This window comes from Phalacrocorax aristotelis, chromosome 2 (assembly GCF_949628215.1).
Source record: "Phalacrocorax aristotelis chromosome 2, bGulAri2.1, whole genome shotgun sequence".
Classification (NCBI taxonomy): Eukaryota; Metazoa; Chordata; class Aves; order Suliformes; family Phalacrocoracidae; genus Phalacrocorax; species Phalacrocorax aristotelis.
This window is the reverse complement of record NC_134277.1, coordinates 167,487,257-167,497,375: the sequence shown is the minus strand read 5'-3', so window position 1 is coordinate 167,497,375 and position 10,119 is coordinate 167,487,257. Positions and strand designations below refer to the sequence as shown.

General features: G+C 55.7%; 2 protein-coding genes across 2 annotated transcripts; both read right to left on the bottom strand.

The window, feature by feature from the left end:
- Positions 1-3,979: 3,979 nt before the first annotated feature.
- Positions 3,980-4,288, bottom strand: LOC142054041 (feather keratin-like). The gene has a single exon (XM_075086239.1). The coding sequence runs from the start codon at positions 4,286-4,288 to the stop codon at positions 3,980-3,982; it is 309 nt and encodes a 102-aa protein (XP_074942340.1).
- Positions 4,289-9,574: 5,286 nt separating this feature from the next.
- On the bottom strand, positions 9,575-9,883 carry LOC142054039 (feather keratin-like). The gene has a single exon (XM_075086238.1). The coding sequence runs from the start codon at positions 9,881-9,883 to the stop codon at positions 9,575-9,577; it is 309 nt and encodes a 102-aa protein (XP_074942339.1).
- Between the last annotated feature and the right edge of the window lie 236 nt (positions 9,884-10,119).

Below are 10,119 nucleotides of genomic sequence, written 5' to 3'. Positions count from 1 at the left end.
GAGGGTCCTTGGAAGAGAGGGTGTTGTGAAAGCGTGGGGGCGTGGGGTTGCGAGGGGCAATGTTGCAGGAATGGGAGGGAGCGTGGAGTTGTGTTGTGTGTCTGTGGGGAGCGTGGCGGTGGGGAGGCATCAGGGCTGCTGAGTTGGGGGCAGAGCATGCTGGAAGAGCCGGATGAAGTGGGTCAGGAGAAGGAGGGGAAGGGGGTTCAGACTCACCTTGTTGACGATGGAGGAGATGGTGTGAGGAGCGTGTGTGAGGGAGAGAGGTGCTGGGCCGGCTTTTATGCTGGTCCCTGAGGGGCGGGACAGACTTTGTGCATGACGGTGTTTTGCAGCAAGTGGCTGTTACATGCCAGAGGCTGGGAGGTAATGAGGTGGGGTGTGGATTCCTTCCCGCAACGCTCCCTTTTCCTTTCCTCTCCTCCTGAGGACGTGTCCTCTTGACCCTGGCGGCAGCTTTTAAGCGAGAGTTAGTATTTGGTAGGAGTCGAATGGAAGGTGCTTGTCATCGCATTTGGAAGACATGACCAAAGCGTGGCGGAGGTTGGGTGTCATCAGTGAGGTCAAGTGATGGCACTTGTGTGATGTGGTTTGTGGGTGCGTTGTGAAGATGGGGCACCATTTCCTCACCGCCGTGGAAGGCTGGTCTGTTCTTTGAGGCGTGCCAGGCATGAGGTGCTGCCCCTTCCATGGCACTTGGTCTCTGCTGGCTATGATACCATGTCGCTAAGGCAGTCTTTAGGCGTGGCCTTACCCGTTGGGTTTGCTCTGTGAGTGTCTTGGTGGCCCTTCTGCTTGTGAGGTTGTAGCCATGTGGATTGCATTTTACCATGGTTTTAGCTGGGATCGAGTTAATATTCCTCACTGCAAGTCGCGTAGTGCGGTTCTTTGCGCTTACTATAAGAACAGCGTTGATAAGACGCTGATGTTTTAGTTGTTGCTAGGTAGTGGTTTTTCTAGTCAAGGACTTTTCTAGCCTCTCGTGCTCTGCTGGGTGCCCAAGAAGCCAAGAGGGGAGGGGGCATTGCCAGGATAGCTGATCCAAAGTGACCAAAGGAATATTCCATCTCATATGACATCATGCCCAGTCTGACTGGGGAAGATGGCCAGTTGCAGCTACAATCTCAGCTCGTGGACCTGCGGTGACGTTTGGTGGGTGGTATGCTTTGCATTACTTGGTCTTTGGTTTTTTCCCCCATCCTCCCAAGGTTTCACCTCTCTCTTTCTCTCTTGTTACTTTCCTTTGAATGATATTCTTTTATTACTATTACCATTACTGTCTTATTACAATTATTAAACTGTTCTTATCTGAACCCATGGGATTTCTTACTGTGTCTCTTCCAATTGTCTCCCTTCCCAGAGGTGACGGGGGGGAGTGAGCGAGCGGCTGTGTGGTGACCAGTTGCTGACTGGGGCTAAACCATGACAATTGCAAGGTTTTGGTAGTGGCCTGGGGGCTACAGGGTGGCTTCTGCGACAGCATACAGGACTCTTGCCCATGGCTGATAGACCCAGTGCCGCCTGGCTCTAAGAGGGATCCACTGCAGGCAAAGGCCGGCACAAGCAGTGACGGTGGTAGTGCTTCTGGGATAACATATTTGAAAAGTGGAAAAACTGCTGCGCAACAGGAGCCAGAGGAGAGGAGCGAGAATATGTGAGAGAAGCAACTCTACAGAGGGAAACAAAACAGCCGTACAGACCGGTTGTGTAGGGATGGATTCAGGAGGGCCAAGGTGTGGCTGGAGCTGAATTTGGTAAGGGATGCAAAGAATAACCAGAAGGGATTCTGTAAGTATGTCAACCAGTAAAGGAAGGTTAAAGAGAGCGTAACCCCCCCAAAGAACAAGAATGGTGACCTAGTATCTATCAAGAGATGAGGAGAAGGCTGAGGTACTCAACAGATTTCTGCCTCAGTCTTCACTGGAAGAAGACTTCACTGAAGACTTCAGTCTTTGCTGCTCCATCTGGACTATATGGACCGCAGGATGGGGACCAGGGGGGTAAAGCCCCTCCCACTGTAAGGGGAGATCAGGTTTGTGACCACCTGAGGAACCTGAATGCGGCTTTGAAGCATTCCCACAAATCCTGTCACTGGATCCCACGGAGAAGAACTCAGCACCTCCCTCGCCCCTTTTCCTGCTCCGGAAGCTGGAGAGAGCAATGAGGTTCTCCCTCAGCCTCCTTTTCTCCAAAGTAGACAAGCCCATTGTCCTTAGCCGCCCCTCACAGGACGGGCCTTCCAGCCTGTCACCAGCTTTGTTGCCCTCCTCTGCATGTATTCAAGGTCTTTCACATCCTTCTGAAGTGGTGGGGCCCAGAACTGCACACAGGACTTGAGGGGAGGCCACAGCAATCCTGCGTACAGCGGGATAATCACCTCCTGTAGGAAGATGGGTGTGCTGTGTTTGATGCACCCCAGTGTAGGGTTTGCCCCCTTGGCTGCCAGGGCACACCGCTGACTCCCCTCGAGCCTGCTGTCAGCCAGCACCCACAGACCCCTTCCTGCAGGGCTGCTCTCCAGTCACTCCTCTCCCAGTCTGGCCTTGTGTCCAGTGTTACTCCATGCCAGGTGCAGAAGCCGGCATTTGCACTGGTTAAATTTCGTGCCAGCGATGGTTGCCCAATGCTCCAGTCTCTCTAGATCCCTCTGCAAGGCCTCTTGTCCCTCAGGAGAGCCAACAGCACCTCCCACTTTGGTACCATCAGCAAACTTGATAATGGTGCCTTCAACTCCTTCATCCAGTGCATTGATAAAGATCTTGAACAGAATTGGTCCTAGAATGGAGCCCTGAGGAACACCACTGGCGACGGGTTGCAGCCCATAAGTAACCGCATTCACTGTCCCCCGCTTTGAGCCTTGCTGTTGAGCCAGCCCTTCACCCAGCGCAGCGTCTACCTGCTCATCTCACAGTTGGCCAACTGGTGCAGAAGGATGCTATGAGGGGCGCGATCAGAAGCCCTACTAAAATCCTGAAACACTACATCCACGGCCTTCCCTTCGTCCCTGTAGACAAGAGAGCTTATAATAAGAGGATAGGAAATTAGTCAGGTGGGACCTTCACTTAGTGACCCATGTTGTCTGGTCCTGATGATTTTTCTGCCTGTCCTTTAAAGGCATTCATCAACATCCAGTGGGAGCTTCTCCATAATTTTTGCAGGTGCTGAGGCTAGACTAACGGGACTCGAGTTTCCTGGGTCTTCTCTCACACCTCTTTTTAGAAATTGGAATGAGGTTGTCTAGATCTGAGTCAGCAAGAACCTCCCTCGACTCCCAAGAGCTGCCCAACTTGATCAGAGGTGAGTGTCTTGAGGGTTGTTGACTGTGCGAGTAGTGCTTGCTGGCGAGGAAGAGGAGGTGAGGCAGGCAGGGTATCTGTGTTTTTGAGTGGGAGGGTGCTGGTGTGCCTGTCAGGCAAGAGGCACTCCTGATATTGGCTGTGGTGGTACTATCTCTAGGGGAGGCCTTGTGACCCTGATCCACCCACCCCGGTGGCCTCTTCTGCATGGGGTTGGTGCTGGGTGAGGTTGGAGGAGTCTTGGAAGGAGAAGGAAGAGAAGACCTCACAGGTTGGGATGCAGGAGAACTTTATTGATGGAAAAATGAGTGAAGAGGCAGGAGCACCGAGTGGAAGGGAAGCAGTCTGAAGTGCGGGTAGCGTAACCGTCAGCTGAGGTGCTGTGTGTGAGAGACATTTTGCCAGCGAAGCAAGATTTCGAGGTCCGTATTAGGAGTGGCACGCCAGAGGTTCCCGGTGGTCCTTAGCTTGTGAGAAAGTGGTTGCATCGGTGAGTACAGGAGATAGCAGAAGGGGCGATGCAAAGAGGGAAGTGGGAGAAGAGGAGGAGGTGTGTGGGCCGCGTGTCCAGGCAGGCTGGGTTGGCCCCTTCCCTGCTTCCTTGCTTGGTGCCTTGAGAGGAGGAGCTGTGAAGGGCAGGTCCACGTGGCAGCAAGAGCCTGGAGGTGCCACGTGAGGGGCCCTTAGCAGGGGTAGCAGCCCCTTATGCCACCGTAGCAGCCCAGGCCTCCAAAGCCATAGCCGTAGCCGAAGCGGCCGGAGGAGACGGGCACTCCCTGGGAGCCGAGGATGTTGCCCACGGCAGCCGATGAGGAGGATCCAACAGCGGTGTTCTGTGGGAAGGAGCTGAGGATGGGTCCTGGCAGGGTGACCTGCACGGTGGAGGGCTGGATGACGACGTGGGAGTCCTCGCACTGCCTGACACAGGGCTCGTTGCAGCTGTTAGCCAGCGGGGTGGGTCCGCAGGGGCGGCAGAGGTCGTAGCAGGCCATGTGTGTGGGCTGGAGGGTCCCTGGAAGAGAGGGTGTTGTGAAAGCGTGGGGGCGTGGGGGCGCGAGGGTCAATGTTGCAGGAGGGCGAGTGAGCGTGGAGGTGTGTTGTGTGTCTGTGGGGAGCGTGGCGGTGGGGAGGCATCAGGGCTGCTGAGTTGGGGGCAGAGCATGCTGGAAGAGCCGGATGAAGTGGGTCAGGAGAAGGAGGGGAAGGGGGTTCAGACTCACCTTGTTGACGATGGAGGAGAGTGTGTGAGGGAGAGTGTGTGAGGGAGAGAGGTGCTGGGCCGGCTTTTATGCTGGTCCCTGAGGGGCGGGACAGCCTTTGTGCATGATGGTGTTTTGCAGCAAGTGGCTGTTACATGCCAGAGGCTGGGAGGTAATGAGGTGGGGTTTGGATTCCTTCCCGCAACGCTCCCTTTTCCTTTCCTGTCCTCCTGAGGACGTGTCCTCTTGACCCTGGCGGCAGCTTTATAAGTGAGAGTTAGTATTTGGTAGGAGTCGAATGGAAGGTGCATGTCAGGGCATTTGACAGACATGACGAAAAGATCACAGAGTTGTGGTATTGTCAGTGAGGTCATGCCATGGCACTCGTGTGGTGAGGTTTGTTGGCATGTTGTGAAGAGGGCTCCCCATTTCTTTGAAAGCCTGGGTGTCTTGTCAGGTTTTGAGGTGTGCCGGGTGTTAAGCGTTGCCCCTTTCATTGCATTTGCTCCGTGCCGGCCTTGCTGCCAGGTGACTAAGGTGTTTTTAGGCCTGGCGTTTCCCTTTCTGTGTGCTCTGTGTGTGCCTTGGTGCCCCACTTGCTTGTGAGGTTGTGATGTGTGAATTGTCTTTATATTGCAAGGTTTTGGCAGTGTCCTGGGGTCTGCAGGCAGATGTCCCTCTGCAGCCCATGGAGATTAACGGTGGAGCACATATGCACCTGCAGCCCCCGAAGGCCTCCTACCGGAGCAGGTGGATGCCCAATGGAGTCAGTGACCCCATGGAATGCCGTGCTGGAGCAGGCTCCTAGCAGGACCTGTGGCCCCGTGCAGAGAGGAGCCCACGCTGGAGCAGGTTTGCTGGCAAAGCTTGTGACCCTGTGGGGGACCCACGCTGGAGCACTCTCTTCCTGGGGGATGGCTCCCTGTCAAAGGCACCTAACGCTTGTAGCATTGTGAAGAACTTTACACTGTGGGAAGGATCCACGTTGGAGAAATTCATGGAGGACTGTCTCCATGAGAGGGACCCTGTGCTGGAGAAAGGGAAGCATGTGAGGAGTCCTCCCACTGAGGTCGTAGGAGCAGCAGAACCAACGTGTGATGAACTGACCACAACCCCCATTCCCCATCCCCCTGCGCTGCTTGGGGGAAGAGGTAGAGTAAATTAGGAGTAAAGTGAATCTTGGAAGAAGGGAGGGGTGGGGAAGGTGTTTTAGGTTTTGTTTATACTTGTCATTACTCTACTCTGACTTTTAGCAAAAAACTACATTAATTTCCCCAAGGCAAGTCTGTTTTGCCCATGATGGTAATTGCTGAGTGATCGCTCCCTGTCCTTATGTTGACTCAGGAGCCTTTTGTCATCTTCATTCCAGTTGAGGAAAGGGAGTGACAGAGCATCTTGGTAGTCATCTGGTGTCCAGCCCCGGCCATCCCCGCACTGAGGCCCATCTTCAGAGCTGAGCAGGGTGACAGGCTTGTTCGTGGGGCCGGTGCTCGGTGCCCCATGCTGTGCCTCAGGGTCCCCACAGTGAGGAGGATGGTGAGCGCAGTGCAGAGGGGTGGTGACTTGGGGTCCCCTGTAGAGGTGGTGCATGGCCCCTGAGGCAGGGAGGATGGTGGCCTGGAGACCACGTGCACTGTGGGACCCTGCAGCGCAGAGGGGATGGTGGCGTGGGGACCCCCTGGCAGGGATCATCTGGGGACCCCATAGCAAGGTGAGGCCATGGGCTAGGGGCTCCCACGTAGGCGGAATGGGGACCGTGCAGCCAGGCGGAGAGTGCAACCCTAGTCCAGCATTGGGTCAGCTGAGGACCCCACAGCAAGGTGACCTGGGCACCTTGGTTGTCCAGGGTCCTGGCACCAACTGGGGATGGGGACAGGAACACTGTGTGGGTGGTTCCTGGCTCCACTTTGTGAGAGAAGATGGTGTGCCAAGGTCTGGAGGTGGTTGGGCTGGGGACAACAGCAAGGGGGGACCATGAAAGGGGACTCCGCCCACGTGTCCCTGGCACCCCACAGCATGGGCAAGATGGGCAGGGTGCCTTCTTGATGTACATATTGATGACAATGTTTTAGTTATAAGATCAGGGCATTTTCCCTCCACCTGACCCCTCCAAGTGCCCCAGCTGCTTTTGCCTGAGGCCTTTGGTTCGGTTGTCAGCAGCATTTCTAGTCATTCAGCCCCTCATTCAGCCCCCGCCCCTCCCAGCAGCGGTTCTGGGGGCTGTTTGGTGAAGATGTTTGATTTCTTGTGCCCGACGTGTTGATTTTGGGGTCCTGACAGGAGCCTTCTGGAAACTTCCAGGATCTGCTGCAGCAGCTGGCGCCTGTCAGCCGCCGCCCGATTGGCAGGCTGTTAGGCACCCCCGGTGGGCAGGTTGTTAGCTGCGTCCTGATTGGCTGATGGCTGAGGGTGCTGAGGGAGCAGCTGGCTGTGGTGAGGGAAGGCTGCAGCGCGGGCGCCTGGCTGGTGAGCTCTGGGAGAGCTGGTGAGTCCCGTGAGAGGCCCAAGTATAGTGGGAGAGGCAGGCAGGCAGGGGATGCTTTCATGCCAAACCTTGAGGGGATGCTTCATGCCAAAGGCTTGCATGCCAAAGGCTTGCATGGCAAAGGGTTGAGGAAGCAGAATAGGCTGCCTAGCCTGGACTAGAAGAGTCCACTTGGAAGGGACCTAGAGTGATCCTCTAGCCCAACTGCCTGACCACTTCAGGGCTGACCAAAAGTTAAAGCATGTTATTAAGGGCATTGTCCAAATGCCTCTTAAGCACTGACAGGCTTGCGGCATCGACCACCTCTCTAGGAAGCCTGTCTGAGTGTTTGACCACCCTCCCAGGAATGTTTGCTAATGTCAATTCCGAAAGTCCCCTGATGTGGCTTTGAAGCATTCCCATCATTCCTCTCACTGGGTGCCAGGGAGAAGAGCTCAGCACCTCCCCGTGCCCCTCTCCTCCTCAGGAAGCTGTAGAGAGCAATGGGGTCGCCCCTCAGCCTCCTGTTCTCCAAACAGAACCTCTGATGGAGGATGCGGGGAACTACTGGCCAGCCACCTGACCTCAGTACCGGGGACGATTATGGAGCAGTTCATCCTGAGTGCGCTCACCAGGCATGTGCAGGACAACCAGGGATCAGGCCCAGCCAGCATGGCTTCATGGAAGCAGCCTCTTGCTGGACCTACCTGATCTCTTTCTTGACCAGGTGACCCGCCCAGTGGATGAGGGAGAGGCTGTGGATGTTATCTACCTGCACTTTGTTGAGGCCTTTGACCCTGTCTCCCACAGCATCCTCCTAGAGCAGCTGGAGGCTCATGGCTTAGACAGGTGGTCTCTTCACTGGGTAAAAAAGTGTCTGGATGGCCGAGCCCAGAGAGTTGTGGTGAATGGAACTGAATCCAGTTGGCGTCCAGTCACAAGCAGTGTTCCCCAGGGCTCAGTGTTGGGGCCAGGCTTGTTTAATATTTTTATCAGTGATTTGGTTGAGAGGATTGCGTACGCCCTCAGTGAGTTTGCAGACGACACCAAGTTGGGCGGGAGTGTTGATCTGTTTGAGGGTGGGAAGGCTCTGCAGAGGATTCTGGACAGGCTGGATCAATGCGCCGAGGCCAACTGTATGAGCTTAACAAGGCCAAGTGCTGGGGTCCTACACTTGCGTCACAAGAACCGTATGAAACGCTCCAGGCTTGGGGAAGAGTGTCTGGAAAGCTGCGTGTCGGAGAAGGCCCTGGGGGTGCTGGCTGACAGCTGTCTGAGCATGAGCCAGCAGTGTGGCTGGGTGACCAAGAAGGCCAACATAATCTGGGCTTGTGTCAGGAATAGTGTGTCTAGCAGGAGCAGGGCAGGGATTGTGCCCCTGTGCTCGGCACTGGTGAGGCCACAACTCGAATGCTGGGCTCAGGTTTGGGCTCCGTGGGACAAGAAGGACCTTGAGGTGCTGGAGTTTGTCCAGAGAAGGGCAATGGAGCCAGGGAAGGGTCTGGAGAACAAGCATGACAGGAAGGGGAAGTTAGGAAAAATGTATTACTGAAAGAGTGGTCAGGCATTGGAAGAGGCTGCCCAGAGAGGTGGTGGAGTCACCATCGCTGGAGGTGTTTAAAAAAAGTGTAGGCGTGGCACTTCAGGGCATGCTTTAGGAGGCCTGGGGGTGTTGGGTTGACAGTTGGAATTGGTGATCTTAGAGGGCTTTTCCAACCTTAATGATTCTATTCTAGAATTCCTTGAAGGGTTGCGCACCAGAAGCTTGTGATGAGTGGCAGGACAAGAGGCCCGCGGCACAAGTGGAATTCCATGGGCAAAGAAGGCAAGCCTTCTTCAGTGTGAGGGTGGTCAAAGAGTGGAAGAGTTGCTGGAGTCTCCATCCTTGGAGATAGTGGACACGTGAGTGGCCATGGTCCTGGACAACCTGCTCCAGCCAGCCCGTCTTGTAAAGTGCTTATGTCATGTTCCAGCAGCCCCCAGGTGCCAGTCTGTGCTGTTGCTGGTTGTGGTGTTCGTAGGAGAGGCCTTGTGGCCCTTTCTCACTCACGGTGACGGCCTGTACAGACTTATCTTTGTGCCAGCTGGCACAATTCCTAGGACAGGTCTTGTGACCCTTTTCCACCCACCCCAAAGGCAACTTGAGGCCTGGTTTTGTGCTGGGTCAGGTTGGAGGAGCCTTGGGTGAAGAAGGGAAGAGGAGGCATCTCAGGCTGGGATGAGGAGAACTTTATTGTTGGAAAAAAAGAGAGTGAAAAGGCAGGAGCGCCAAGTGGAAGGGAAGCAGTCTGAAGTGCAGGTAATGTAACCATCAGCCGTAGTGCCGTGTGTGAGAGACAGTTTGCCAGAGAAGCAAGATTTTCGAGCCTTGCACACCGGAGGTCCCCGGTGGTCCTTATCTTGTGAGCAAGTGGTTGCATCGCTGAGTACAGGAGATAGCAGAAGGGGTGATGCAAAAAAGGGAGTAGGACAAGACGAGGAGGTGCGTGGGTCATGTAGTCAGGCAGGCTGGGTTGGCCCCTTCCCTACTTCCTTGCTTGGTGCCTTGAGAGGAGGAGCTGTGGAGGACAGGTCTACTTGTCACCAAGAGCCCGGAGGTGCCACGTGAAGAGCCCTTAGCAGGGGTAGCAGCCCCTTATGCCACCGTAGCAGCCCAGGCCTCCAAAGCCATAGCCGTAGCCGAAGCGGCCGGAGGAGACGGGCACTCCCTGGGAGCCGAGGATGTTGCCCACGGCAGCTGAAGAGGAGGATCCGACAGCGGTGTTCTGTGGGAAGGAGCTGAGGATGGGTCCGGGCAGGGTGACCTGCACGGTGGAGGGCTGGATGACGACGTGGGAGTCCTCGCACTGCCTGACACAGGGCTCGTTGCAGCTGTTAGCCAGCGGGGTGGGTCCGCAGGGGCGGCAGAGGTCGTAGCAGGCCATGTGTGTGGGCTGGAGGGTCCCTGGAAGAGAGGGTGTTGTGAAAGCGTGGGGGCGTGGGGGCGCGAGGGTCAATGTTGCAGGAGGGCGAGTGAGCGTGGAGGTGTGTTGTGTGTCTGTGGGGAGCGTGGCGGTGGGGAGGCGTCAGGGCTGCTGAGTTGGGGGCAGAGCGTGCTGGAAGAGCCGGATGAAGTGGGTCAGGAGAAGGAGGGGAAGGGGGTTCAGACTCACCTTGTTGA

Coding starts and splice junctions, on each gene's coding strand:
- LOC142054039 (XM_075086238.1), bottom strand. CDS start 9,883: ATGGCCTGCTACGACCTCTGCCGCCCCTGCGGACCCACCCCGCTGGCT.
- LOC142054041 (XM_075086239.1), bottom strand. CDS start 4,288: ATGGCCTGCTACGACCTCTGCCGCCCCTGCGGACCCACCCCGCTGGCT.